General features: G+C 51.4%; 9 protein-coding genes across 9 annotated transcripts; 1 reads left to right on the plus strand and 8 right to left on the minus strand.

Moving 5' to 3' along the window:
* Positions 1–1,371: 1,371 nt before the first annotated feature.
* Positions 1,372–1,687, minus strand: PMZ80_004372 (uncharacterized protein; the record flags this gene model as incomplete). The annotated part of the gene is made up of 2 exons (XM_064872797.1): positions 1,372–1,556; positions 1,654–1,687. 2 exons carry the CDS (start codon positions 1,685–1,687, stop codon positions 1,372–1,374), a joined length of 219 nt encoding a protein of 72 aa, XP_064731455.1.
* A 1,544-nt stretch (positions 1,688–3,231) lies between these two features.
* Positions 3,232–4,220, minus strand: PMZ80_004373 (uncharacterized protein; the record flags this gene model as incomplete). Its single annotated transcript, XM_064872798.1, has 2 exons — positions 3,232–3,890; positions 3,911–4,220. The coding sequence occupies 2 exons, from the start codon at positions 4,218–4,220 to the stop codon at positions 3,232–3,234; spliced, it is 969 nt and encodes a 322-aa protein (XP_064731456.1).
* Positions 4,221–4,683: 463 nt separating this feature from the next.
* PMZ80_004374 (uncharacterized protein) lies at positions 4,684–6,495 on the minus strand (the record flags this gene model as incomplete). The annotated part of the gene is made up of 3 exons (XM_064872799.1): positions 4,684–5,938; positions 5,990–6,383; positions 6,450–6,495. 3 exons carry the CDS (start codon positions 6,493–6,495, stop codon positions 4,684–4,686), a joined length of 1,695 nt encoding a protein of 564 aa, XP_064731457.1.
* A 679-nt stretch (positions 6,496–7,174) lies between these two features.
* Positions 7,175–10,318, minus strand: PMZ80_004375 (uncharacterized protein; the record flags this gene model as incomplete). The annotated part of the gene is made up of 1 exon (XM_064872800.1): positions 7,175–10,318. One exon carries the CDS (start codon positions 10,316–10,318, stop codon positions 7,175–7,177), a length of 3,144 nt encoding a protein of 1,047 aa, XP_064731458.1.
* Positions 10,319–14,036: 3,718 nt separating this feature from the next.
* On the minus strand, positions 14,037–14,417 carry PMZ80_004376 (uncharacterized protein; the record flags this gene model as incomplete). The annotated part of the gene is made up of 1 exon (XM_064872801.1): positions 14,037–14,417. One exon carries the CDS (start codon positions 14,415–14,417, stop codon positions 14,037–14,039), a length of 381 nt encoding a protein of 126 aa, XP_064731459.1.
* Positions 14,418–16,002: 1,585 nt separating this feature from the next.
* PAK6 (Serine/threonine-protein kinase PAK 6) lies at positions 16,003–17,955 on the minus strand (the record flags this gene model as incomplete). Its single annotated transcript, XM_064872802.1, has 1 exon — positions 16,003–17,955. One exon carries the CDS (start codon positions 17,953–17,955, stop codon positions 16,003–16,005), a length of 1,953 nt encoding a protein of 650 aa, XP_064731460.1.
* A 673-nt stretch (positions 17,956–18,628) lies between these two features.
* On the minus strand, positions 18,629–20,055 carry PMZ80_004378 (uncharacterized protein; the record flags this gene model as incomplete). Its single annotated transcript, XM_064872803.1, has 2 exons — positions 18,629–19,894; positions 19,951–20,055. 2 exons carry the CDS (start codon positions 20,053–20,055, stop codon positions 18,629–18,631), a joined length of 1,371 nt encoding a protein of 456 aa, XP_064731461.1.
* A 953-nt stretch (positions 20,056–21,008) lies between these two features.
* Positions 21,009–22,379, plus strand: PMZ80_004379 (uncharacterized protein; the record flags this gene model as incomplete). Its single annotated transcript, XM_064872804.1, has 1 exon — positions 21,009–22,379. One exon carries the CDS (start codon positions 21,009–21,011, stop codon positions 22,377–22,379), a length of 1,371 nt encoding a protein of 456 aa, XP_064731462.1.
* A 355-nt stretch (positions 22,380–22,734) lies between these two features.
* Positions 22,735–24,245, minus strand: PMZ80_004380 (uncharacterized protein; the record flags this gene model as incomplete). Its single annotated transcript, XM_064872805.1, has 2 exons — positions 22,735–23,985; positions 24,033–24,245. The coding sequence occupies 2 exons, from the start codon at positions 24,243–24,245 to the stop codon at positions 22,735–22,737; spliced, it is 1,464 nt and encodes a 487-aa protein (XP_064731463.1).
* Positions 24,246–24,831: the final 586 nt, after the last annotated feature.

The following is a 24,831-nucleotide window of genomic DNA, read 5'->3' on the forward strand; positions in this document are numbered from 1 at the left end:
TCGGCGTGGAGGTTGACCGAACCGTTATCCGTATACTTCGAGGTATGCTTGGAGTTAATAAGTGGGTCTCAGTGAAAGCCTCCGAGTACAATTGTGCTCCCAGAATGGTTAACGCGCTGCAACTGCGATCGGAAATGAATCTTTCGGGATATTATAAGGGAGTGCTGCCAGTATGTAGCTGTTGCTGTCAAGCGCAATCGAGTAAGCCGCGTCGAAGCTATGACCGCTCGAGGCAGGAGTCAAACAGAAGATCAGCATCTGTGTGGTCAGTGATGCATGATCCAAAGGTTGATGCACGACTCGACAGCGGATGCTAACGACATGAAGTACTCTACCTGAACATCAAGCTATCAATCTGTACCTGTTGCGAACCCAGCAGCACAAGCACCACGACTCGGGGTAAACGACCAGATTCCTCGAATAGATGTTCATGCTTCATTCAATACCACAAGGCTAAAATGCAGGCACGTGGCAGGTCACCAAACAGCATCAGAGGCGCAAGGTTCAGGACTACGGAGGTAGAAAGCCCTTTGCAAGTATCACTACGGTCGAACTTTGAGACATCAAGCAACACGTTGGCCGTTCATTGGTCTGCTCGAGCCATGGCGCTCATGATAGAAGTGATGGAAGCGGGTACTAGGCCGCTAGCCGTTCACTTGATTGGCAGCTTGAATTATTGCTAGCGGCAGCACTGACCCAATCGCACCGGTTCGGTGGTGTGCCTGGCGACTCACCGGACTTCGTATTGGCCTGTAAGCGCTTTTCGAAACAAACAGCGTCAATCTGTTCAATCCACACCACTTTGTCAGAATCAAGCCGGAAAAATTGTCTTCACATAACGCTTCTTACGAACATCATGCTATGAGAATTACTCGACAAAACGACTGTTATGAGCCGCCACCAAAATCTCTTGGAACACCAGAGATCGCAAGTGCCAAGACACTAAAGTGTCATCAGTGTCTGCGATTATTCGCCGGGTTCTCAGCCAATAATTCTAGCTTGGCACGTGCTACCATCCCATCTCGTAATGCCACTACGATACTCTACCACCAACATGATTACGAAGATACCGATGAGAACAATGCTACGTCGTTGGCGATACTAATGGCATCTGAGTGAGCTAAACGTTCGACAAGAACGTTGCCAAATGCCAGTAAATACACGATAGTCGCGGGGTTTGGCCCTGCGACACGTCGTTGTCGAAAAACAGCAAGTTTCGTGGCTGCACACCAACGAAAACTACGACCACAGCTCACAATCTGCAGCACACATCAAATCAGTCAACAGCAATAAGAGTACACAATAGTCCATCGAATGAAGCAGGAAAGTTGTCAGAAGCACAGGAAACACTTACTTGCATGATCGCAGGACCTAGGATGAGCTTTGCGATCGATAGTAATCCTTTTCGAAGACAGCAAGGGCAGCGTCGACCTCATGGTGGATAGCCTTGGCACGCTCCGACGATGATGCGAGGCCTGCGACGAAAGGATCGTTGCTGGCAGGTGTGATAAGGTAGGTGAGGATGTGGTAGTGGTTGACTGAACCCTTAGGTTTTGCTAGAATCATCAGCTCAGCACTTGCCAAGACGCTCGAAACACTTCATCGTAGGCACTGAGGTCTACAATCGAAGGCGAGGACTAGCTGATAACTTACAGGACTGTGTTGTAGTGTTCGTTGGCGGTGCCATGCTGGGGGACTTTGTCTCACTGCCGCGATATTTGTGGATGAGGGGAACAGTCCCAGTCAATGACAGAATGACAAGTATGAACGGAGAGGCATTCGATAAGAGTGACATGAAGGAAGAAAAGAAGGAGAACAGATAGCACGGCAGACTGCTCGACTTTATACGGCATTGAGTGTAGAAGGGGCCCTCCCCGACCATGAGAAGGCAAGCGATACTGTGACCACGACGGACGAGCCTACCAGGTTCACAGAGGTGGATGTGATCAGAGTCGAGGTATGCTCACGAGGAGCGCGAGAAGTGGAAGGTCAGGAACGCTCGAGGACTAGCCCCTCAGACGCCTCAAAGCAGCGTGGGAATGAGAATCGAGGTGAGTAGATAGGTTCTGGTAAGCCTGGGAGTCCAGCGTCCATCATGCTTAGAACCACCTCTGTCTCCCACAAGAGCCTCGAAAACTTTAGGTCAGAGCAATCTGCAGAAAACGTGTGAAGCGTGGCCAGCGAAGACCAGACCAGCCCCTACAGCCGTGCCCGGAGTTGGACGCTGCCGCTCCATGTAAATCCTCTAGGCGTGCTTCTAGCGACTGAAGTTCTGGTTGGGGCTCACAAAGGCTCAGGAGATCTCCGCACCAAAACCGTGATACTCGGCAATAAAAAAGACACCCCGCGCCTCTCCCTTTTTCGCACCTTCATCAGCAACTGAGACTTCTTAACACCTTGACACGAGCCTGCACGAAGACTCTATCAGCACAAGTGCCTCACATCGTCCAGCCACGGAAGGGTATGAGCTCGAGGCATTGCCAGCTCGCATGTGGCGCCACGGATCCACGCCTTTCTAAGTGATAAAGCCACTCTGTCACAGGTTGCCCGAGTCACTAGAACACATGCTCTGCTTCATCTACTTATCATACTCAATGATGGCACCATTCATAGAGACGGTACCGCACTATCTCGAGACATATGTTGAATGTTTAGGCGACTTGGCATGGTACAGCATGGCTGTCGAACAGCACGCCTTCGAGACAGGGAAATTGGGAGCAGTACCACTCGAACCTGGTACAATCAAGCTGCCGCTACAAGAGTCTCGTCGATGGGAACCACGTAGTAACGTCCCACGATGTCTTTGGCGAAAAATCATTCTTCTCTCCATGCCACGACCGAACCACTGATTCTGGACTTGTAGGTATTCTCGGAGAACTCCGGGCAGCGAGTCAAGTCGGCACAGGCGCCTATATGGATTGGTTGAGCAGGGAAATCAGCTACAATGAGAGAATATTCTTTGATTATCACGCCCAATCCATCCAGAGTGACAGTTGCTGCTGTCCTTCTTCCACAGCCTAGTCACTCTCTATCCCGATTGTGCTCATCAAGCCGGCAGGCTGCGCGATGGGATTGAACAGCCCGGGCATACGAAGCACGGCCATAGCGTCCGTTAACTGTGAGCACTGCCAGCAAAATCAAACTAAATTTACTCTGTCTTAGAGAGTAATAACAAACGCACCATTACGAGCAGTGCCAAAATCTACAACAGCACTGGAAGCTTCACTAAACTCAATTCGAAGAATCAGAAGATATCGCCAAAGGCCGACTCGGTCTGACGACTCCGTCGTTACATATCTCCTTCAGCCTAGCAATGCACTTCGGAAAGTACGAGCCGACGCCATATTCATCCAGATAGTCCCTCTGATCGCTGAGGTCTCTTAGCGCCAACGGCGCCCACAGTGAATTTGGAATCTGCTCACGCTGGATCCTTCTACCTTGACATCCTCCAGCACCAAGATATGCAGCCTTCCGTTCACCGGGAAGGCTCCCTGGCTGCACATCTGCCTCGATCGCAGCAAGAGGAGGTTCGGCCTGCATCTTCTCGATCTGTCGGACCAACAGCTCGTCTAAGTCCTCGAATACTTCGGAACTCTCATCATACTCCGTTCCGCACATTGTTTGCGAAGCATCCATATCTGCATGTGATGCGTCAGCCATATACATCAGGAGATCGAAGCCGATCTTCGTGTCCCTTTGGGTCACGGCCTTTGCCGCGGGTATATGCCTCCGTAGCGCAGCGGCGTAGTCTGCCGTTGTGATTCCGCTGCTGTTGGGGGTTGACCCGATCATATCCATGACTTGGTCGTTAAGCTGGTCTATGCGCCGCTCTATGGCGACGATAGTTGATGAGTAGAGTTGGCGGACCTCGTTGATTTTGTCTTTCGATGCTTGGGGCTTCGGCCTAGACTTGTTATTTGCATCTTGGCTGCCATCAGCTCGGCTATTAGTTCTTCCTTCAGTTCTGCTTTCACTTCGGCCTTCAGTTCCTCCTTTAGCTCCTGCTTAAGCTCAGATATCGGCTCGACTTTCAACTCCACTTTGAGCTCAGCTCTAGTGGTTGCATCAATGGTTGTCTTCGTGTGTTTTGATGCACGCCCATTATCAAGATCATGGTCCATTTGTAGTTCAGAATTGCTCTCCTCGGTGCTGCTAGCGTCTGGCCGTTTTCGTTTCGTAGATATTTCTGATGGCGATGTGGTTGTGAAGTGGGGAGGCATCATGAGTAACAAGCTGTCTCTGTTGTCGAACGATGGAAAGATCCAAGATCGAACAAAGCTTACGTCGAGCACGTCGTCTTTCACCCATGAACGACGCGTGCTGCGACGCGTTACGCCTCCTTTGTCTTGTGGTTAGCTTGCCAAGGCAGGAGCCCCTTTTCGAGGTGAACATCTATCGTCTCAAGGTCACTGATCGAAGAGCCCTGATTATGTCTGCTGAACGCCAGTCTCTGGTTCATACCCACCAGTAGGTACAAAGACAGTCGGTGGTATGGAATTGGTGGAACGGAAAGCGTCTTATCAAGATGCAGACATCAGAAAGCGTGAAGAAATGGATGCCCGGCCCAGTGCCATTCAGCACGCTCGTAGACGATGATCTTCATGACACAACCTACCTTGGTTGAACAAGCCTCCTTTAACCTTCATGGAGCACACCCAAACTCCTGCTCAGCGAGAAAAATACCTAATGAATCGGCAAACTATGCCTCCTCATACTAACCTGTCTCTTCTGAACAGGTCGTCCCGCACCACTCCCCCAACTCGCCGTCCGATGCGTCTTCTCATCTTCGTCATCATCATACGCCGCCTCACTCATAAATGGACTCGATGCCCGAATCGCAGGTCCCTCGAACAGTAGTACAACGGGCACAAAACTGAGTGCTAGACCAATGAACCCGAGTAGACTTCCCGCCCATCCAAATCCGAGATTCGTGAAGAGAGGCTGCGAAGCCAGTGGGAGGAACGCACCGAATGTGTTCCGGCCCAGCGATGCGGCCGAGAGCGCTGATGCCGCGAACTTCTCGTAGGCGTCGGTCAGGTAGTTGACGACACCGAGGTAGATGCTGTAGATGCCGATACCGACGATGGCGATTGCAATGGTGGGGACTATCCAATGGACGGTGGGTCCGCAGGTCCAACCGTACCAGAAGAGACCGGCTGTGAAGAGGAGACTCCCAGGTACAGCGAAGTAAAGTCGTGCTTCGGGTATAGGTTTGCCGGGTCTCTCGGTGTTTCTACTCCGTGACTTGAGGTAGAGGGAATCTTGAATTGGGTTGAGAACCGTGGCGATTACAGCTCCAACGCTGATGGCGAGCTGGATCAGGCCCGTCTGAAGAATGCCGAAGCCGTAGGCTGTTTGAAAGGTTTGGACAACGGACGAGAAGAATAGGAAGAGGGTACCCCATGCGAAACTGACCCAGAGCGTGAAGAATGTGACGACTGGCTCGGTGAGGAGCATCTTGACCGGACGCCAGAACGAGAGCTTGATCAGCGTGATCCTGGATGGCCGGTCGAATTCGCTCTGAGCGTAGATTTCCTTCCCTGTCTGCTTTCTGAGCCTTTTGGCGCGTCTAGCGAGGATGACGTCGCCTCGGGTCTCCTTCAGGATGAGCCAGAAAACGGGTATTAGGGCTGCGTTGAAGATGATCTGGATGTAGAATATCCAGCGCCAGGGATCTGTCTTGTTGATCTGGACGATGACCGAGCCGACAAACGGACCCAGTGCAATGCCTGCGACGGATGTGAAGCCGAAGATGGACATTGGCAAGGAGCGTGCTGCATCGCCTCGCCATACATCTGCGATGCTGCCGCCGACAATGTTAATTGCTACGGAGGAACCTCCACCACCGAAGAAGCGGGTCACGACGATGGTTGCGTAGTTTTGTGCGAAGCAGGAGCCGAACATCGAGAGTACGAAGATAATGTAGGCGCCGAAGTAGCTGAACGAAGTCAGTGCTGTCCTGTACAGGCGTCCTCCAGGATAGACTTACCCTGGCATCCTCCCACTAGATTCAGTCATCGGCACGAAGTTCAGTGGCCAAAACGCAGCACCCATATTCCAGCTCACAGTCGCCCATATCGTGTTGTCGAATGGCGCGTTTTGAACATTGAATCGTCCAGCGACGTAGCTCCCACCAGCTCCATACGCTCCAGCTGGTAGGCCAGTCAATATCGAAATGAAGCAGACGGTAAGAGTGACCGTCCATTTGTAAGCTGGTGACCAGTTGAACGGGTTATCCTTGTCGTGGGGTCCATCCCAAGTATGAACGGGCGTTTCTGCGCCGTCTTTCTCGCCAGCTGCGGCGGGAGCGCTATGAGCATGACTAATCTGAGTCTCGTCTGAAGTGGCTGAAGATAAAGACCCTGATTGATATTGACTGTTGACTGTGATGAACGTCAGCTCAGACAAAATCCCGGAGATGGTTCATGAGCTCGAATGAATCAACCTACACTCGATGTTTGAGCCTTGAGCTCCGGTCCTTGCGACCTCTGTCATTTTGAGGTCCTACTCGTTGATGGCAACGTGGGAAATCTTTGGCGATGCTGTCGGAACTGCAGGCCACGGTACCTTATCAGTGAACCTCAAACCCAGTTGTACGGATATGCTGTCCGCATACGAGGCGGTTGATGTACGATGGTATCAGTTGTTCTCCCGTCCTGGGGAGACGAGAAGAAGACATGTTATCTAACCCCCTGAGTTGTTGTTGCTTCCAACGAATTTTGCGATTATCTCCACTGATCATGGATTGTTCCGTCTCCTAATCCGAAGGTTTCGCACAGGTTGATGCATCATGAAGCGCAACGGTCGGTCCACATGTGGATACCGTGGTGTATTCAGGAAGCTTGCTGTGGATGAAGTCATGTACCGTTCCGAGATGACGTGCAGCAGAAGCTTCGTCGAGCTTCGCGGTGAGGCGAGGATCAGCCTCAAAGTGATGTGTCCATTAACGGTCAGTCTTCATCATCAATGTTAAACGTTGTGTTGGCTATCTCAAGCTTGAAATGCGCCGGTCGATGGCTGCTTCCGCTTTACTAACTGTCGATGTTATGTCCAGAGTGCGCCGACGCCGGTGCCTAATATAGGTAGATACTCCTCTTATAGGTGAGCGTTATGACACCTTGTTAAAAAACCTTTTCAGAAATGCTTCGTTACACTTTTCCGAACCATTTAATGCTCAATCAAAAACATCGACAGCATACCTCTCTCCCCTCAAGCCCTCCCACCACTTCCTGGCCTCATCCTCACTCATGTCCTTTCCCTTCATTTCCTTCGAGTACTCAACAACCATTCTTTGCGCCGTTTCCCCAACTCCCTTTCCAAGCGCCGAACTTCCGCAAATGTATACCCTAGCGCCTTTGCTGAACAATTCACCAATTTCCTTACGTTCCCTCCACAGTCGGTGTTGCGCGTACTTGCACCCATCACTCTGCTCTGATGCTCGACTGTATGCGTAGTAGACCTTTACTGCGCCTTGGTTCTGCCATTCTTCGAGTTCTGAAGCATGGATTTTGTCAAGCTTGGGGTCGCGGCATCCAATGATTAGTACCGCAGGCGCGAAGGTTTCAGGTGCGTTTGAGGTAGAAAGCTTGATAGCACGATCCTGGACGAATCCACGGAAAGGCGCAATGCCTGAGCCGGCGCACATCATTATCACCGGCACGGAGGGGTCGACTGGTGGATGGAATGGTGCTGGTGACTTTCGAATTGCAACCTGTACTGTACTGCCAGGACTAAGGCTTTTCAGGTAGTGGGTTGCGACGCCTGGATGAGCTTTGCTGGAGACGCCAGTATCCGAAGCGAGTGAGAAGGTTATGGTTGCGATCGTTGGGTCGGAAAGTGGAGAAGAGGAGATGCTGTATTGGCGGATACGCATTGGAGCGAGCATGGAGAGGTAGACTGCGAAAGGAACAGGGAGTTCTGGATTTGCCTCAAGGACATCAAGTGCAGACTGCCCTGTACCTTCCGCAGCATCAAGTTTCGCGTCACCAGCATAGCTGGCCAGTGTCTGAAGGTTCTTCCTTGTGTTTGGAGCATTGAGCTCGACGTAGGAAGCAAGTACAGTTGACACAGACATCTCCACATCTGTTGGGATGGTGCTATGCGAACCCTTTTTGAGCTTCATAGTGGCGTCCCACGGCAGCTTGAAGCGGCGCAGGACTCGAGAGACAACGGAGAGACCGTTCATGGGCAGGAGAGCGAGGTAATCGCCTGCCTCGTATGTTACTGAGGTTGGGAGCTTAAACTCGGTGTATCGCTTCTCGGGTATCCCGCCTCCCGAGGTGAGCAGCTCGTTCTTGAGGATAAGAGCGTCTTGTACCGAGTATCTCAAATGGGTGGCGCGACTGCTGCTGCTGAGTTCCATTTCTAGCCCTCCAACCACGGCGGCTGATTTGCTACCTAGGGCAGACCACAATCTGTCACTCCAGCCATCGAAGTCATCGAATATTGTTCCGGCAGCCACATTTGTCTCTCCACGTGGTATAATGATGTTGGCGCCTTTACCAGATAGCTCGTCTTCTATCAGCGTTGGTATCTTCTGATATGTTGTCACCCAATCACGATGGCCGCATCCAAAGACGGCACATTCGGCGCCTTTGAACTTTGCACTCGAGGAACTCTTCAGCCACTGAACGAACAGGGCGGCATTGTCAGGTGGCAGACCCTCGTAGCTCGCCGAGATAATGACCACAGGTTGATCGAGTGGAAATCGATCTACGCCAGAGTCCAGCGGCTTGACAGTGGCCTCGAATCCTTGACTACCTCCCATGGACGCCAGCTTTTGTGCAAGTCCTTCACATGTTCCTGAATTCGAGCCGTACAACACAGTCATAGGCTTAAGATCTCCTGCTCCAACTGCATTCGATGCGGTTTTCTTTCTGTCGTCCTTTGCGGCCTCCACATCGCCAAACATCTTCTTCTCGATTGTGATTGGATCAATTCCTGGTCTCAGGGAGACCTTGATGTACAGATTGTCCGGCTTGATGGTCAGCGTTTGCTTGATCTTTAGCTGGTAGGATGAGTCAGCCAGACGAACGTTGAAGTTCTGCAATACGAGTGCGAGTGTGAGAATAGCTTCTTGCCACGCGAACGGCCTACCAATGCAACCTCGTGCACCATTACCGAATGGCTTCCAGGATCCAGATGGCAGCTTCTCGAACTTGTCGGCCAACATACGCTCTGGCTTGAATTCGTCAGCGTCACTTCCATAAACCCCAGGATCGCGCTGAGATTTGGAAAGGAAGCAAATCAGCGTCGAATTCGGAGGAATGAGGTATTGACCTCCAATAATGACTGGCTCGGTCGTACCTGGCTTAGGTGTGACTGAGAATGCTGGTGCAGTCGGTGTCAGTCTCAGTGCTTCTCGCAACACTGCTTCAATATATGGCAGCTTCGACATGTGCTGGAACTTTATTGGCCCTTTGCCCACTACGTCGTCTACTTCCTGTTGGGCGCGTTGTAGTGCTTCAGGATTCTTCAGTAGGAAATACGTGGCAAAACTCAATAAGCCAGATGTAGTTTCGTGACCAGCTATCAAGAAGGTGATCATGTTGTTCATAATCGTGTCGTCAGATAATCTCTCTCCAGTCTTGGGATCTTTGCCGAAGAGCATAGCGTTGAGCAAGTCTTTCTTTTCAGAAGGTATTCTCCTCCGGCGATCAACCACTTCTTGTGCCACCGACTTCATGAGAGCAATATTGCTCTCATATCGCACTGTAGGTGCTCGGTTCAACATCAATTCGAGACGTGTCTTGCGTGATCTAGCGCCCGACTCGACTAAGAACTCGCTCATGGCGTCGACAAAAGGATGCATCTCCTCGTGGTAGAACGAGTTGAAACGCTTATCCATGGCGCAGAGAGCTATCGAGTCCAACGTCAGGCGTGTAAAGTCGTCCGTAACATGTATCGAGTCTTCGGGGTCAGATCGAGCCCACTTTGATACAAGCTGTGTTGCGATGTCGTACATCTCGTCGTACATATGCTGGATGCCAATGGGCCCAAAGGCCGGAACGAGCGTTCGATGTGCCACTCCCCAGCTGTGCTCATCGTTGTAAGCTGTGAAGAGACCATCACCAACACCATTGCGGACCTGTTCAAGGCCTGCGTTGATCTTTTTGACGAATCTGTTCTCGTCACAAACTTCTTGTACTAAACGTTCGGAGCACAAGAAGTATCTGTCGCTACCAAAGAGAGACAATTTGAATATCTCACCATACTTCTCAGATAGTCGGTTGATGCTACCGATGGAGTCCTTAGGGTCGACATCGGATATGTTGCCTACAAGAAAGTAGCCTGGCGGCTGTGGGATTGGGGTCGACATTGTCTCACAGTGATTGAGGAAGACGCGGTAAAATGAACCGACGAAGGCTCGTTGCGAATGCTCAGACTAAAGCTGGCTTCTTTAATCGTTTATGTTGAATTCCTTACTACGACGTAAGTTGCCTTTCCGATGTGCTAGCGTCAGAATCGGGATATTGTTGCGATTGTCGCTGAGGAGCATGTGTTTCATCTGTGGCTTAGTTAGAAATACCACGTTGATAAGTTAGTCGGCCTGAAGACCACCGCCACACGAGACAGTGCTAAGCACAAACGTATTAGTTGTCATATCGTTGGACGCTGATGATTGGATCATTTCGACCAAATCGGTTTCGGAGGTGAAGATAATTTTATGTATCCTTTATCCTGTGGTCGCATTCATAGTGTGACATGCTTGCTGGACCGAAATTTGACGCAGCTTTGCCCGATTCGGGCAGTTCTACAGCTGACTCACCCCTGTACTGAAAGGTGTTTGACTTTGTCGGTGCCGAGCGGCTGGTCATGTGGAGGCCGCCCTTATCATCCATGCCAAAGCATTCAGCTTCGGCTCTGCTCCCAGAATCACTAGCGAGTATCGGAAAGAAGAGAGAGGGAGCACGACCGGGCACCACGAGGTTGTGGAAGCTCAACTTCCCACGAGTCCTAGATGGCGATCGTTAGGCCGCAAGGCACTAAGTCACAACGCTAGTATCCGAGAGGTTCCACTATCGGCGTCAGCATCGCGCTAATCTGAAGCCTTGCGCTTCCAAAGCATCATCATTCATCCGTTGCTTCACCTTCGCAGTCGCTACCACATACACCTTCCCTGCACGCCTACGAATATGAATCCTGGAACGTATATACCGGTATGCAGTGCATGCTGTGAGCCTCTGCAGTACGAAGGAGCATATTGTTACCGTTGTGGTATTTTAAGTGGCCCACCTGCACCTAATGAGCAATGGTATGGAGGTAGATCCTCGATACTCTTTGGTCGCCCTGCGCATCATCCTGAACCGAGTTTCCATGTAAGTGAACAGCCCCATACAGATAGTTTCGCGTCATCTCAGTATCCGAGTGCGCGATGGTCTGCAGGTATATGTCCGCCTTTTCCTCGCGGCTCTACGCTATCTCCTGGCCCTCAACAAGGTTTCCCATTGGATAGGGAGCCTTATACAGATGTGTGGACGTCGACTCAGTACACGAGTGCGCCACGGTCCGAAGGCTGGATACCGAGCGGTACTCCGTATTGGTCTGTTCCTCAACAGAGTCTCCCATCCAATGCACGGCCCTATACACGTCCCAATGGTTGGATGCCGTATCAGAACCCGCGATATAATGTTCGTAGGTCTGCCACGGCCCCTTCTCCCCCTTCTCGTTTCCAGAGATCCCAAGGCTTTGTGAGACCCGAGGAGTACCCCCGACGGTCACCTACTGACTACACACTGCGACGATCTGGGCATTATGCGCCTAGTCGTGCTGTGATTCCGTTTACAAGGCAACCACAGCAGGATAGAGGTATGGTAGGTCCAAGTGCTAACAATGATGATGCTCCATGGGATATCACTGACAGCCCATCACGGCCTGAACCCTTCTATAGGAACGATCATACCACGCCGAGGTACAAGCAAGCGAATGCAGAATTTAATACTGCAACTAGCTCAAGGCAGCAAAAGGAGGAACCACAATCACCAACACCATCCAGTACATCTCCTGCGTTGCAAGGCAGTTCTCGTCTTCTAGCAGGTACTACAGGTCGTGGCCGTCGCCGAAACAGCGGGCTACGACGTGCATGTAAGGCCCCAAGGTCCGCAAGATACGGAGTTTCCAAGCCATCTGCGGACTCGACGATAAGGCAGCCACCCCCAGGGTTGAAAGACAGTTCTCGTCCTCCAACACCAGCTTCGTGTCGTGGCCGCACGATACTGTCCTACCACGACCTGCCGTCCGTGCCAGAAGGTCCCGAAATCCGCAAGATCCATCTGGAACAGGCCTAATGACATGTCGATGTCAGCATCCAAGACAGTCATCCTCAAGTAGTACTGAGGGCGCTTCAGGACCACTAGGATCGTTCTGTACCGGCCCCGACTACAGTAACGGGCTCAACAGGCGGCACAAGTTCAATTGTGCCCGCTGTTATAGATGCGATGCTACCACAGCCCCGAACCCAGACCGTCAGGTTCGCTAATTAATAGTGACATGCGCGCCGTTCGTGAGCCGGTCCTTTATGACTTTGATTTTCCCACCGGAGGATACGACGAGCCGTTCCGTCGCATCTGAAGCTATAGGTCACGTTTTGTGCTGTACCAGCGAATTCAACAGTCCCACGCTGCCACAAGACATTTCACGAAGTTTTGTTCGTGGATGGATGCTTACGGTTCTTTTACGACCGCATGCCGTGGTGAGCCAGTCGTTCCAACCTTGGTTTCCCTGCTCGCGAATATGAGGAACCCTCCCGTCGCAGCTGAAGCTGTACAGCACGTTGTTGTGCTGTATCAGCATTTTCAGAGCGCATCTCATGAAGTTTATCTCATGGATGGACAGGCACGTTTCTATTGCGGATTGAAGACTGAGGCAGTTCTTACCGGAGTTTTCGGGATGTTCGGTCCTCCAGTACCTAGTGTAGGGCACGTCTGATGCTATACGGCACGTTCCTGTGCTGTCTCAGCATCCTCAGGGGCCCAGGATGCTACATAACATCTTATGAGTTTATTTCGTGGGTGGGTGGATGCTTACGGCTCTTTCACTGATCGAAGACATGCTGAGGAATGCTCGCAGGTTGGGATGAGGCAGCTCTACCGCACTCTCCAGAATGTTTTGTCTTACAGTAGCGGATGGCAGTGACCATTGACGCGTCAAGAGAGGGCATTTGACGCCCTTCCAAATAAGGTCGAGACCTCCATGATCAGTGCGAGCAAGGCAGCAGTGACAGTTGTAAGTCCTGAGTCTTGTTTATCTGAGTTTGGTGGAAAGTTTGAATAGCTGCCAAATGGATTTGTTCACGATCACTTTGATGCGTTTTCTACCAATTCTTACTCGATGACATTGCTCGTCGCCTACTAGACGCGTTCAGGATAGTGATTGACTTAAGAATGCAATTTTATTATACTGAGAAAGGCTGCTTTCCCAAGTGAGTTCGTTCTGCTCACCGTGCCTCCGTGTTTCCATCGAGCGGTTTCTAAGCCGCGTGAACAACCTTCTGTTCTCCCCATTTACTGACTTCTTGTTATGTATCCTCTCTCAGTGCCCCCCGAATCGGCTATCGAGGGTGTCCAACTTATCTATGGAAACATATGTACTGGTATGACATGATGGAACGTGGAATTGTACTCGACCATGGCCACGGCGGTGTTAGTCGAGTGGCCGAACTGGAGTGCCCCTCGGTTACCATCTGCGCATTCGATGCAGAATGTTGTCGGGCCCAAGATTGCTCAAGCGAAACTGACCCAGCCATGCCGACAGAACGTGGTGATAAGACACCCGGTCAGGTTTGAAGCCAACTTATCGCAATGGCTGCGGCAATGCCGTTGATAGCCCGTGCAGACAGCTTCGGCCATGGCCATCACCGAATGCAGTAGGATGTGGTTGTACATATAGCACTGCGAGGGGCTCCTTTGACCTACATGTCGATGCTGATGTGAGACAAGTGGAGGTCACCCGGCAGCGGCCAGGGCGTGGCGTGGTAGTGTGATGTGATGTATTGTGAACGACGCGAGACTTGCTCTCCGTCATCTCTTTCGGAGACTTCAATCCGCTTCCACATCCTCAATTTCCTCCACTTCAGTGACAACCACAGATTCCTGTGTAGGCCGACACGTCAACTCGGTGACCCAGTTGGGCACTTCCTTCTCATCTGATCTGCTCTCGTACTCGGTTGCACGAGGTCCAAGTTGTGGTCTAGGCCGGGTACCACCCATGCGTTTCTGAGCCAGTGTGTCGGCGCGCTGCTTCTCCAGGTCCTCCTCCATGCATCTCGTGGTTTGGTCGTAGAGATTGATGTGTGCTATCATCTTGTCCAGCCGTGGTGACTTGCTATTCGTCTCATACAGGAAGCCGGATTTCGAGACACGGCGTACGCGTGAGACGAGGAAGGGACGGCTTTCGGTGGTTTCGGTGAGGGAGGACATGGTGACCGTTCGATGAGGTTGTTCTGAGTCCTCGATGTGGCGGTATAGTATCACTTTGTACAGTGGTGATGGCACTCGGCGAAGGATGAGAGTGTTGAAGCAAGAAGCGAGAGGTTATGCCCCGTGTAAATATGTGGGCATCCCGTTGTCCAAGGTTTTGGATGAGATGTCCGGGCGGTATGCAGATCACCCGTTCCAAATCCCATGCCGTGCCAACATGTCGATAGGAATGGAGAAACGCTTGGCTATCGTTGCTCGGATATCTTGAATGATGTGACGCTATGCATTAACGTGTTAGCTTAGCCAATCAATCATCCAAAACATGACAGAAATGATGGCATGAAGATTTAGCGCATCTCGTAAAAAGCTTGGATAGAAACTTCCCATTCGTGAGGAAACGCAGAAATCAGGTACGAGGACTCGGGATAACACATCCGTATCGTTGACCACTGAAAAGGCATTTCCAGACCGTTCTTGCTTCGCCTCGATTAAACGTTTATTGTGTGGACGACGGGTAGCTCCGTAGAGCAGCCATACTGTAGATCAAACGGGCGGGCATCTCATCCGCAAAGTCATCGATTCTGTTGTTCACCTTTCGATTGGCTTGACTGGCTCATGGATATGCAGGTGCAAAGGCATCAGAAACCTGGAATATGCCATTTAGCAACTTTACTCCGGGGTGGTGAACTCGGCAGTTCGTTCGAGATACAGAAAACTTTGTTGTACGAGGAAGAGTAACGTCGTACGATTTAATTCTCATGATGACGGAGTCCGTGTTGGTACGAGTAACAATGGAAAAGTCTAGACTTTCTGAAGTCGTGTTTCACGAGAACTGAATCGTTTATGTTCCAATCTTTCATGGTGAGCTTCAACTGAAATCTCACAGCCCCACTGCACAGCAAATTCCACCACACTTCAGATCACGTGATCGGCAAACCTACCCCTTACACACCTCACCGCTCAACCCTACTGTAGGTTATCATCAAATTCAGCTGTCCCTTCCCATCATAAACTCAGCAAGAAAACCGGCATCAAGATTGTATCCGCCTCCATACATCGTTTGATTTGCTTCTCCTTTGTTGTGAGATATTTCTTGCGAGATGGAACAAATGCCAGCGAGTTTGAGGATGTCCTGAACACAATGAAGGATTTTCCATAGATGTCTGGGACATGATGTGATGTGATGTGTATTATGCAGTAGTGTGTCAACCTGAGTACTGTCTAGCGCAAGCGGAGATGTACAGTACGAAGTGCCACCTGGGGATGAAGTCCACAAAGTCACCCGAAGAGAACAGGTAGTGATACGCACAGCTTGTGGTGCATGCTTCACGTTTACTAGGCTCGAGTCGGACAATGCTGACAACAAATGCATTTCTATGCGAGCTATGAAAGATCAGGAGCCGAGGTGAGCACTGCTCACCTACTCTCAGCAGGTTCGGCTTCTGCTTGCACATCCTTGACGCCTTGCTATAATGAATGGACCTGTAGACCCTCCCGCCTCATACATCATGCCTGCTATCACAACCTGACATGCAGCACCGCAGACCTGTTTCCTTCTGGAACGCCTTCATGCTTCATACACATCCTACTCATCACCCGTCTCAACTCTCACTAGAATTTCCTCCAAGAAGCCCTCCAGGTACTCCCTCACACCACCTCCCATACCAACAGGAGCCTCATCGTCCAGCTTCTGAATCTCCTGGAACGTAGCCGCCGCCTTCACCACCAACTTCCTCACCTTCTCGTGCGTGTCAATCAACTTCCTCTGCTGGTGTGACGAAAGAGACGAGGACTGCTGTGTAGTAATCTCGCGGAGCATGTGTGTACGACGTCGCAGGGACGAGTCCAGAGCTGGGAGGATGACTGAGCTAAGTGCTGATAGGTCTTGAGGGGTATCCTGCGGTTGACCTGTCCTCGACTGTGTCGAGGAGGTAGATGATGTTCTCTTTTCTTGCGGCGAGGAAGGTAGTACTTTCTGCGATGGTGGCTGTGGCACAGGTGGCAGATCCTGTGGTTTGAATGGCGGTAGCGGCTTCTGCTCGGCATGTTGGGATGATGTGCTGTTCGTCCGTGCTGGCTGCGGGATTGGTTCACCTCTTCCTGGTTTGCCCTTGAATGGAGGTATTTCTGGTATTTGAATGCTTTGCTGTCTTTTTGGTGGCTGCGGTGTGGCTGACGAAGTAGTGCCTGGTTGTACGAGGGACAGGAAACTCATGTCGGAAGACAGCTGCGCTTGGAATGCTTTGTTATATTCATCCTCGCTTGGACTGTCCCGATGGTTCCGCTGCTGCTTATTGTTCGAAACTGCTGGTGTCTGTGGGGCTGGCCGCTGTGGTTGTAGTTGGGACTCTCTCTGTGTCTGAGGCTGTTGCTTGACTGGTGATTCTGGTAGGGGCACTTTGGAAGGTGAGAGGGATGTCCTGATGTCAGGTGAAAAGATGTCTTTCGCGGGTGATCGTGGAGGGGAGACAGGCGCCTTGACTGTATCATCGAAGTCGAATTTCTCCTTTGAAGACCTTGGTTCTACTGAAGCACGAGCATTCGTTTCTGACGCTTTCATAGGCCGTAGACCTCCTCCCCTTGACCCTCCGACTGGTCTGACTGTACCAAAATCCCATAGATCTTCATTCTCAGCGTCTTGTTCCTGCTGGTGATATGTCTCTTCCTCCTCTTCATCTTCTGGGTTCCTGTTCCCATACTTCGCCTGCCACCGTTCGTGCCGCTCGATCAGTTCTGTGAGATATGTGGTCTTCTTCGCCCTCTTCACGAAAGGGTGTTTCAGTAGCTCTTTCGCAGAAGGTCTTTCCTTCGGGTCCCTCCTCAAGCATAGTCCAACAAAGTCCTTGAACGATTGTGTAAAGTTGCCGTGCAGGGCTGGAGGAGCATTCTTCGGTATCAGGAACAGCACTTTCATAGGATGTATATCGGAGTAGGGAGGTTCGCCCTGTGCGAGCTCGATAGCGGTGATGCCCAATGACCATATATCTGCCTTGTGGTCATAACCTGACTGCTTGATTACTTCAGGTGCCATCCAGAATGGTGTCCCCACGAAAGTGTTCTTCTTGGTCATGGTCGCTGACAGCTGCCCTGAAACACCGAAATCAGCCAGCTTGACCTGACCGTTGGCACCTAGCAGCACATTCGCAGCCTTGATATCTCTGTGCAGTTTCTTGTCACTGTGTAGGTAGTCCAGACCCATCAGCAACTCTCTTATTATGATGCTGATGTAGTCCTCTGTTATCAAACCTGGTCGCATGAGGTCTGAACAGCTTCCTCCCGAGCAGAACTCCATGACAATCCATAGGTCTGAACCCTTGAGGAAAGAGCCATGGTACTTTGTGACATATGGTGACTGTAGTTCTGACAGGATAGAGATCTCTTGTATGATGTCCTCGACTTCATCTTCTGCATTTTCAACGTCGATTATCTTGATAGCAACTGCTTGTCCTGTTCTCTTGTCGACGCCTTTGTAGACCTTGCCGAAACTGCCACCACCAATGCAACTTTGTTTCGTGTAGAGTGTCTCGGGGTCTGCCATGATTGCGACGGCTTTGCTGAAGTGGTGCACTCTCGGTTATCAGCACTAGTCGAGGGTAGTCTAGAGTCGATGTGGAGGCATACACTCGATCTGTCGGTAATCGTGGTCTCTTGGTTGGAACAGTATTGGCGTGCAGAGACAGTGACAGCGGGTGTCGAGGCTGTTGGGCGGCACCGCCTATTTGTTTCGAATTCAAACCCTCAACGAACAATGTTGTCATCTAAGCAAGGAATTGTGCTGGGGTTGCCGGGATCGTGGTCCTGCCGCGGGCTCGCGGACGCGTTTCAAGTGCGTGCAGCCGGCACTTTCTGGTTGGCAGGGCTACAACAACCGAGACAAACGACCATTGGCTTGGAGGCACAGAATTCAACTAATGAGATCTACGTATAAAGTGCATCCAATTGTCACGATCGTTGAAGGGTAGATTGACCTATTCCATTCTGCAGCGGAAGAGCTCCCATGCCTTCTCAAGTCGTAAGCCCGAGCATCTATTTACCACCAACAAGTCTACTAGATTCCTAGCAATTATGCTTGTTGCTTCCAAGTTCGCTTTTGTAGATGAATGTACATCCTCAATCAATTCAACGCCTGTACGCCTCGCTCAAAAAGATTGCCTGAAAAAGGAGGAAAAAGCCACTTCCAATCATGTCCATCGTCATCTGTATCATCTCTCTCAAGCCCCCTCTTCCGAGATACGTCCCACAGCCGGCGAATTTGGCTCACTAGCCATCTGTACATTAATAGTAGGAACTGCGAGACGTGCTGACCTCATACTCTCTGCTCTTCGGAGGGCTTCTTCATATGTTGGTGCATCTCCCCAGTCGTGATGGTCATACTCTGGCGGTCTCGCTATGTCATTATCTGAATCTTGTATCATCGACACTATTCGAGGATCGATAGTCTCGTTACCTTCAGACTCAGGAGGCGTAAAGCGTGCGTTAGTGGGAGAGTCCGACGTAGATGCTGAATTTTGCTGTTCACTGCTGTCACTCGTACGGTGAGCCGCCTCATCTGTCGTTGTAGGTGTCGCCTGGGGTAGCTCGAAGCTTGAAGCCGTAGTAGAGATAGAGAGGGCACCACTGTCAGACCGTTGGCGACCGCCAGTCCAAGGCAATGTAGGTCTAGATAGGTTGTCTAGAGTCATGAGAGATGTCGCGTCCGAGTTGTTCCTGCCGTGTGCACCTTCTCCAAAGGGTGCCGCTCCCGAAAGCAGGCCACCTCTTTCGGATTCTGTGCTGTTGGCTCGCAGTCGTGTCCCATCATGCCTGACCTGGCCAACTTCCGCATAAGCTACACTCGAGACTCTACGATCTTTCGGTCGAGAAGCATGTTCAGCAATCAACGTTTCTGCGGTCAAGTTGGTGCTCGAAGCGTTTTGGGCTGGTTGATTCCGTTGCCTGGATTCGCGCCGTAACTCCTCCAGGCGTTGCCAGTCACCCCTTTCTCTTGCTTCTCGTCTCTCTCTCCTCCTTTGTTCGCGTTCCTCGATCTCACGTCTTCTCGCCTGTCGAATCTGGTACAGTGCCTCCATCTCTGCATCACGGACTTGTTCCTCCTCTTCTGCTGTTTCCGGGAATTCAACAACGGTATCCATACCACCACGTTCACCTTCACGACCAATGACTTGCTCGGTCTCCTTCGGTGCTTGTGAATATGGAGGCAATGTCATGACACTTCGCACACTTGTATTGCGGTCCACACCGGCTGCTGCTGCATTGACGGCCGCTGTCTCTTCCCTCGCCCGAGGGTTGGTGCCATTCTCCCCACGTTCAGTCGAGCTGACTGATCTGTATTTGCCCTTAGGTTGCCACTGCTCCCACTTACGTTTGAGGAATTTCGAGGGGAGATATTTGGGTGATCGTCCTTGGGCTCGTAACCTTCGAAGTACTATATAAAATGCGATTACTGCGGTGACGAAAACTGCCACAGCTACGAGTGCCTGCAATGTGTCGTTAGAGAGGACTTGAACGGCACTATCATCGAGTGTAAACATACAACTATCATGACTGTCGAGTCACCACCTCCGCCATCATCTGTTGCATCATCCTGGCCGGGTCTCCTACTTCCAAAATCTTGCCGCGCATTCAGCCTTCCATTCATGGTTGGTCTTGACGATGTTGGCTGGCGATATGGTAGCCTCGAATACAACAGCAACCGCAACAGAAGTTTGCTAGCTGTTGTGCTTTGCGCAGCTCGAGTTCCAACAATCGAATGCTGTTAGGCGTCCTAGTTCCTGCTCAACGACCTTCCATCAAGATCGTCCAAGGTGCTGCAGGATAGCAATCACTGTGAGATGTGGATTAACGCCAAAATGGTAAAGATGAGAACATAGATGGTAGCACAAGCAATCAAACAAGATACAAGAACGTGAAACAAGCGCTGCGCAACAGTATGGGCGACTCAAAAGCTGAGGGCGGTGCTGGAAAGCCAGCCATATTACTTGGATAATCTGGGCGGGAGTGACAAGGATGAAACGTCAGCTTCACCATAATTGGACCTTGTGGCTCCCTCCCAAGCGGCGGCAGTTTTAGCGTCCTAGGCCTGGCTCCCTGCAGTAAGATCACTAAATCTAGCTGCCCATCTGCGTAGGTCGCAGCCTTAAATTTGCTGTAGGTATCGCAGCATCATTGATTAACAAATGTTGAACATTGTCATCTTCTGCTGCATAAGAGGCAGTAGCGCTGAAAGACCAGAACATCAAGTAATTGCGAAACGTTTGTGCGAGCAATGTGCTGAGTCAAGCACTGACCTTGTTTACAAGACAGGGTACGCTTCAAGCTAGTTTTTGTGTCCTCGAGTGGTCGACACGTCCTGCGCAAGGTCTCGAAAATTGGGCGTCGATGTCTGGCAGCGAGCGATATGATGCCGGGACAGCGACCGGGCACGTGCTAGCGTGGTTTGAGGAGGAAGTCGCGTTTCGGCAAAACATAGACCCACTTCCGACGTTTGTTTACATCAGTTGCATCTTCCTCGAGTTATTGTGCTTTCGTGTTGTTGAGTCTTCTTACTTACGCATCTACTAACAAGACAGCAATACAGTAGGGCTGCTCAAGATGGCTCACTCACCTGTATTCCACGACAAGGGCACGCGGTTCACGAATTACAGCAGTATTCATTCTGCAGATGCATTTGTGGGAGACTATCAAGTCATGTACACTCCAGGTTCGACCTCACCACAACTGTCAAAAGCAAACAGGAAATCTACGCGCTTCAGTCGCAACGCATCGTCTTCCAAGCATCAGCAGAATGTCTCTCAGTCCTACCTCCTGCCCTCGAACATGCCAAACACATCTCAGATCATGCCGGATCATGGTGCTCTACCAAACATTCTGGTGCACTACAACATTCCAGCAGACGAGAAGCAGATCGTGGCATCCCTCAGAGCTCTGCAACGCGACCTCAGTGAAGCAATGCAAACAATTTCGAACCTTACTAGGGAGCGAGATGAGGCAATGCAAGAGCTTCGGTCGCTCAAAGCTGGTGCAAGGAAGACAACTCCTTCCGCTCAACGACAAAGCAGGAACGTCGAGGATGAACTATTCGACTTGAGCAGCCCATTGCAAGATTCACCAAGACGAGCAGCTTCGAAACCACAATCTAGGAAAGAGGCCAAGGAACAAAAACAAACACAAGTCTCAGATGATGCCCGAATTATCTCGCGAGGTACCGTTAAGAACGCTGCCATTGCCGAGAGGAACGCAACCGGCAAAGACGCAAGAGAATCGTCGAAGCAGTATAGGCAGCCAGCCATCGAGGACACAGAACAGAGCATGCTGGAAGAGAACCCAACCGCAGCCTCCAACACTTCCCGACGCCGAAGGCGCCACTCGCTCGACGAGAACATGACCTCGGCCTACATCCTCCCAGACATCACAATGGAACAGCAAGCTGAGAGTCCCATTAAGGTCTCTCAAGCTGCTCAAAACGTCCTCCACAGCCTCGACCCCGAGCACATCAACAACTGTGATGTCTGCCACCGCCTAACCAAGCATATCAAAGCCACAGAACGCGAACGACGAACTTCCGCGCCCTCTAAATCTGCCGAACCAGTATCCAAAGTTCACGACTTCGCATCCCGATCCGAAGGCAAAACAAGAGCAACACCACAGCCAGATTACACTGCTGCCCTCGCTGGCTTTGCAGACGAATCACTCCTTGGTGAATCCACGATGCGACCGAAGATCTCTCCTGCTCAAGCTCTGATGCGCGTCAGAGTCCTGATGGACGCACAGTTCCGCAAGGCAAAGGAGAGGCACGGTCTGGCTTGGGAGAAATACAATCGAATTGAGGCGCCGATGTCGAGTAAGAAGCATGCTGAGATTAGCAAAGAGATGCAGCATTGGGCTGAGAAGATGGAGGAGTGCAGAGTTCATCTGGATTATCTGCGAGACGTTGAGGAGGGGATGCGGGGGGATGATGAGTAGATGAGGAGTGGTGATGAATTATGGTTGGCGTTGAGACATGCTTCTGGGCATACAGGGGCTGAAAGCTCGGTGTTTGCGGTTGGTCTGGTGTTCGGTTTGGTTTAGACCTGTTTGTGAGCATTGTTCCCTAGCATAGATAGTGATCGACAGGGTCAAGGGTCGACCAGCATGACGTTGAACGCGTTATGCATTACACGATCTATGACTACAGAGTCACTCACGATCACATATCTGTCTACCCGTAGGACAGACACCACTTCACCCTTCCGAGTCCCAGAAACTTCTTGTTCCCCGGTGAAACGCAACAGTACCATCAACTTCCTCACCAGTTGAACATACGTATTCCAACTATGCTTCAAGTATCAACTAACACTCCACCCAGATCAACCCTTTCTCTCTTCTTCTGCTCCTCCGATTTCTTTCTTCCCTCTGCCCTGCAACTCTTTCCACCGCCCCTGCAACTGACTCCGACTCTTCTTCCCCAAAACACCCAGTATCTCCCCCCCCCCGTCGCTCCCCCGTTCTTCATGGCCACGATCACATCGTCGTCGTCGGCAGTGTAGATCTCCACCTCAGACGTTGAGAATGGATTTGTCTTGCGGTGGTCGAGTGGGGTATTTGTTTTGGTGTCGGCGAGATGTGCTCGGTAGCGGGATAGGGATGCGGCGTGGTACGTGGTGGCGTGGGAGATAACTGCTGGGAATGCGTTGGTAGTGTAGAGGGTTTGCAGGGGGGTTAGATGGGTATTGTTTGTGGGCGATGTGGATGGGGAAGGAGGTGGCAAAATCTCGCGTTTCAGGGCGCGGAGGGTATCGTGGAGATCTTGTTCGGAGAGGTTCGGGTTGATTTTAAGGAGAGCGGCGCGGATATCACTCCAGAGGGCGTTGCGTTGGATTGTGTTTGTGACGTTGGATTCTTGTTTAGTGTATTTGTCTTTGAGGGCTGGTCCGAAGAATGTGAAGGCGTCTTCTCGGACCTCTTCGCGTGTGAGGTGGGCGGATGGGCCGGGTGGGTCGCCGGTGTGCGATGGGAGGTAGGTGTGGTACCAGTATTTGAATTGGGGGCGACAGGTGAGGCGGTAGTTGTCGTAGGTGTTTAGGGTTGCAGTGGTTGTTTCTTCGCGGGTCAGCGGGGTCACGTCAGTGCTATTGACGTGGGCTGGGTTGTGGAAGCGGGAGGTGGCGATGTAGGACATCATTGAGTTTAGACTTGGGAAGGGCTGGTGGAAGAGGGTTGGCGAGAGGCCTAGGTAGGTGAGGACCCTGGGTGGGTCGCGTGTTAGTTCTACGCGGGCGAGCTTTTTGTTGTGGGTTTCGATGGTGGGGATGCGGAGGTAGAGGGCTTGATCATTGATTGTGAGGCCTTTGTGGCGGAGGGTGGAGGAGAGGATATTGATTAGGTCGCCGTGGGCGTGGATGAAGAGGCGCCAGGTGAAGTCTTGGGGGGAGGTGCAGATTTGGAGGTCGAGTTGGATGTAGAGGTTCGTCGGTTGAGTTTCGGTGGGTGGGATGCTGTCTGGTGTTGTCGTTGAGATGGAAGGGTCTGCGACTTTGGGCGATGGGAGGGAGTGTTCGGCAGGCCAGGGGTAGCGAATATAGAAACACCGCTGGATGATTCGTGGTAGGACTTCTTTGCGTTCAGGAGCTTGCTGACCTCGTCGAGTGATGGGACAGGTTTACTGGGATCTGGCAGAACCAAGACATCGAGATCACCATAGTCCTGCTTTTCAGGTCCTTCGATGCAGTGAGCGACCTTCTGAAAGATGATGGAAAGCTTATCTTCGACGTGTTTCAGCGCAAAGCGGTAGACTGCTGGTGACATCCGCGGCGTGTAGAGGCCCTGCTCTTTGAAGGCAGAGCCACCCATGATGCTGTTTTCGATGCGAGGTTTGATGTGTGATTAGAAGATGCAGGTTTTTCAAGTCATGGGAGATAAGTAGCCTCGTTTGCCCACGGTAGGAAACACCAAATGTGGAAAGAGCAATCGGCCTTCCGTAGCTCACAGCAGCTCTTGCCAACGATCCTCGAGGGGCAGAATAGGCTGAGCTTTATGTTGCCTCGTGGGGAGTGAAGAGCTATTGGTGTGCTCGGCGACTCACGAACTACTTGGTGAAGGTGAGTCACTCTGCTTCAGCACCCTGCTGCTTGTGGCAGTGCTCATTGACGTTGTAGGCTGGCAAGGCAAGTGGCTCGTAATGCACTTCGAATTGAATTGCCAGACTTTGGTGATTATCATGACTTACTATTCCCCTAGTACTTGGCAGCGTGTTCTTAGAATATTACCAGACTGTCTCTGGTGGTTCATGACTCCAGGGGCGCCTCAGCCTGTATAAATTCTGCAACAACAAAAGCCCGAGCTGGCCGATGCGTAATTGACGGGTTTGCAAGCCTTCCGCAACGATATACCCAGGATCGTACGTGATGCATCGGGCTTTGAGAGCATACCTTCACAG

This window comes from Knufia obscura (assembly GCF_036327395.1).
Source record: "Knufia obscura strain CCFEE 5817 isolate CBS 148926 chromosome Unknown scaffold_4, whole genome shotgun sequence".
NCBI classification, from domain to species: domain Eukaryota; kingdom Fungi; phylum Ascomycota; class Eurotiomycetes; order Chaetothyriales; family Trichomeriaceae; genus Knufia; species Knufia obscura.